We start from the raw sequence: 2980 nt of genomic DNA, 5'->3' as shown, positions 1-2980 counted from the left end.
TTTTTTTTTTTTTTTTTTTTTTTTTTTTTTTTGGGAGAATGTATGCTATAAAGTAAGGAAAATTTTGGGATTACGTGCAAAATATTTTATGGAGTGAAAGTGTGGTTGAAAATGAGTTTAAAAAAAATAAAATAAAGAGTTTTGATTTAATTGATGTCAAACAAGGGCTTAGTGTGTGCATTGTTTTTCATTGACTTTTTGTTATTATGGTCCGTTTGATTGTAAAGATGAAATTTGGGTGAAAAGAAAACGAATTCTAAAGAATTGAATTGCCTAGAAAAAACCAAGGAAAATTATCTATCTTTTTGTGTTCGTTTGACTTTGTCTTATATGAAAATTATCAATTAAAGGACAATATTTTTTTACAATTAGGGATAGAATTTGTTTCCATTGCCAAAAAATAAAAACGAACAAAAATTCGGCAACATAGCCTAGAAAACCAATTCCCACCCTTGAAAACTAAGAAAATGTCCATGTGGCAAGAAAACAAATTCCATGGAAAAAATTGCCATCAAACATGGCAAAGTGGGAAATTGGAATTCATTTTCCATTTTCCAAGAAAATAATGGTCTATCAAACATGGGCTTAATAAAATTCGAGAGCCTTTCTCATATTCTTGTCAAACTTTTGATATTCTTGCGAAGAATTAACGATGCTTTGACACCAAAATATCCTGGTATTCACAGAACCAACAAATCATTGGAGTGCATTGTATATTCGCTTCTTTCTACATCATCTACGTATCAGCGCACACATCCAGATCTTCATCATGATGCTTCCAACGATAAGAAAGTCCATGAAACCACTATGGATAACGTGATACAGAGAGATGAGATTGCACAATTGCACTGACAAATGGACTTGTTGATACTGTGGTTCGAAAATTTTGGCACCAGTAGACCAAAACGGTTCAATTGTTCTATGGCCATTCAGCCCCGTCCATTTACAGCAACAACGACGAACCCCCGCTGGACTGGCCTCTCTCGGAAGTGATACTGACAAGAACGTGATTGGGATTCTGACTCAAACTTGTCCGGTAAATTCAACGAGGAATAAACCAAAAAAATTCTTGATTAGTTTACACGGTGGCTGGAAACAGTAACATTTTTACCTCTTTCAATCCAAAGAATCAAATGGACGTTGATTCAAAACAAAAATACAATGGCCCACTTATATTTGACACTGAAATCAATGAAGAGACAGAAGAATTTTCAGCAAATAGCTTTTTATTTCGTTGTACGGTAACCACTGTGTGTATTTATGGCTACCTTGTACATTGTTAATAAAGACAAAAACTTGTGGTCAATAGGCCCTAGTTGATGGCATTCCTCCTTGCGGCTGGCATGAGAGAGACCACGGGACACTCCATACAGAGCAAGCAAGTCTTAGGGATGAGATGCCCGCCCAAGGACCTCAATTCTCATTAGGAGGTCAATTAATTTCTCGATTAAATGTGTAAATATAGCGCCGGAGCCTATCACTAGATTCTATGGCTCGAAAATCCTTCTGTAGGGTTTGACATGAATCCTAATGCCAAATTCTATGGCTCAGAATTCAGAAATCATCTCCTTGGGCATGGCTAGCATGTCAGGGACATAAGAGGAATTGTAGACACTGATAAAAGCAGGCGTGACTTCACTACAAGTCCCCTGCATGCGACCCACAGCAACTGAAGACGTCCCAAATCTCTCAATCACGACCATAAGCTTAGCGGTCACAATTTTATTGTGTAAATTATATTTACTACACACAAATCACGTTTTCCTCAACATAAAATCTCCATTCTCCGTCAAATTGAAAATTCAAACAACCATTCTTTCCCAAGAAACAGTCCGGGTCACAAGTTAAACAGGAAATTCAATTACGACAGCAGCTGAACTAATTCATGCAAACGCCAGAGCAAACAGAACAGAAGAAATTATGGGTGCAGGAAAATAAAAACAGCAAGAAGCTTACTGTGGAAGGATCCAAAATATCAATGGCATAAAGCCCATAATCATCTTGAGGCACTACTATTTCACTACTATCATCTAATTCCTCCGTGTAACCTGAAGAAAACAAACAAAGAAAATGCAAATATGAAGTTATTTTCTAATTAAAATAGAATTAACAGAAAATTCAAATTTGAAAAACTTGAGAAACTTTTACGCTGCAAAAACCTGTTTTGGCATTGTAGATGGAGAAGAGCTTTCTTTTGAACTCCAAATCAGCTAGAAGGATCCGAACCCATACCCGGGTCTGACACCCGAATTTCTTATTCTTGGAGTTGAGAATCGACCCAGCAATACCCGATACAAGAACGACCGGGTCCCGGTCGGCAACATCATCAGAGTCGGAGCTCCAAATTCCAGGGTGAAAGCACCAAAAGTCACGGAGCATTGTCGCAAGAGTATTTTGGGTTCGAGTATTGCAATGAACGGTCTATGAAGGAAAGCGCGGAAGTGGACAATCTTGTGATACGGACAGACTTGGAGAGTACTAGAAATTGAAAATGTGGAACACAGTTCTGTTTGCCTGAACACATCTTATCCAGTTGTCCCCTTGAGCATGATTAGTTCAAAAAGGGTTTTTTTAAGAATAAAAAATAAATTTTAAAAGTAGAGAATAAATTTAAATTTATAAAATTATTTTATTAAAAAAAATATGATAAAAATGAGATTTGAAAATTTCTATCAAACAGAAAATCTTAGGTACATGTGCCTTACTATGTGAATATGCAAGTTATCCCCCCGTTTCGCCCCCATTTTCTGGAAATGGAAATGGAAATGGGTGGAATAATGTTTTTTTTGAAAAATGAGTGATTGAAAAAGATCGAAAAATTTTCGATTTACGTGTAACATTATTTTATAGAAAATTGTGTGATTGAAAATAAAAGAGAGAAAAATGAAATATAATGGAATGGAAATTAATGGAGGCTAAACGAGAGCTTAGTAAAAGATGAGTGGCTTTTTCTTTCTTCTTTTTGCTCTATGAACGAAAG

The 2980-nt window shown here is 36.1% G+C and overlaps 1 protein-coding gene across 1 annotated transcript in view; it reads right to left on the bottom strand.

Annotated features, from left to right (window-relative positions):
- The window catches only part of LOC111408461 (phospholipase A(1) LCAT3-like), a 12076-nt gene extending 9526 nt beyond the window's left edge, over positions 1-2550 (bottom strand). Inside the window, exons 1-2 of the mRNA XM_023038216.1 lie at positions 2160-2550; positions 1880-2048 (exon numbers count right to left, since the gene is read on the bottom strand). Of these exons, the coding sequence (XP_022893984.1) occupies positions 1880-2048; positions 2160-2379 (389 nt within the window). The 5' untranslated portion in view covers positions 2380-2550. The remainder of the gene's footprint in view (positions 1-1879; positions 2049-2159) is intronic.
- Between the last annotated feature and the right edge of the window lie 430 nt (positions 2551-2980).

This window comes from Olea europaea, chromosome 13, assembly GCF_002742605.1.
Source record: "Olea europaea var. sylvestris chromosome 13, O_europaea_v1, whole genome shotgun sequence".
Classification (NCBI taxonomy): Eukaryota; Viridiplantae; Streptophyta; class Magnoliopsida; order Lamiales; family Oleaceae; genus Olea; species Olea europaea.
The sequence above is the reverse complement of the archived record's forward strand: the minus strand, read 5'-3'. Positions and strand labels throughout refer to the sequence as shown.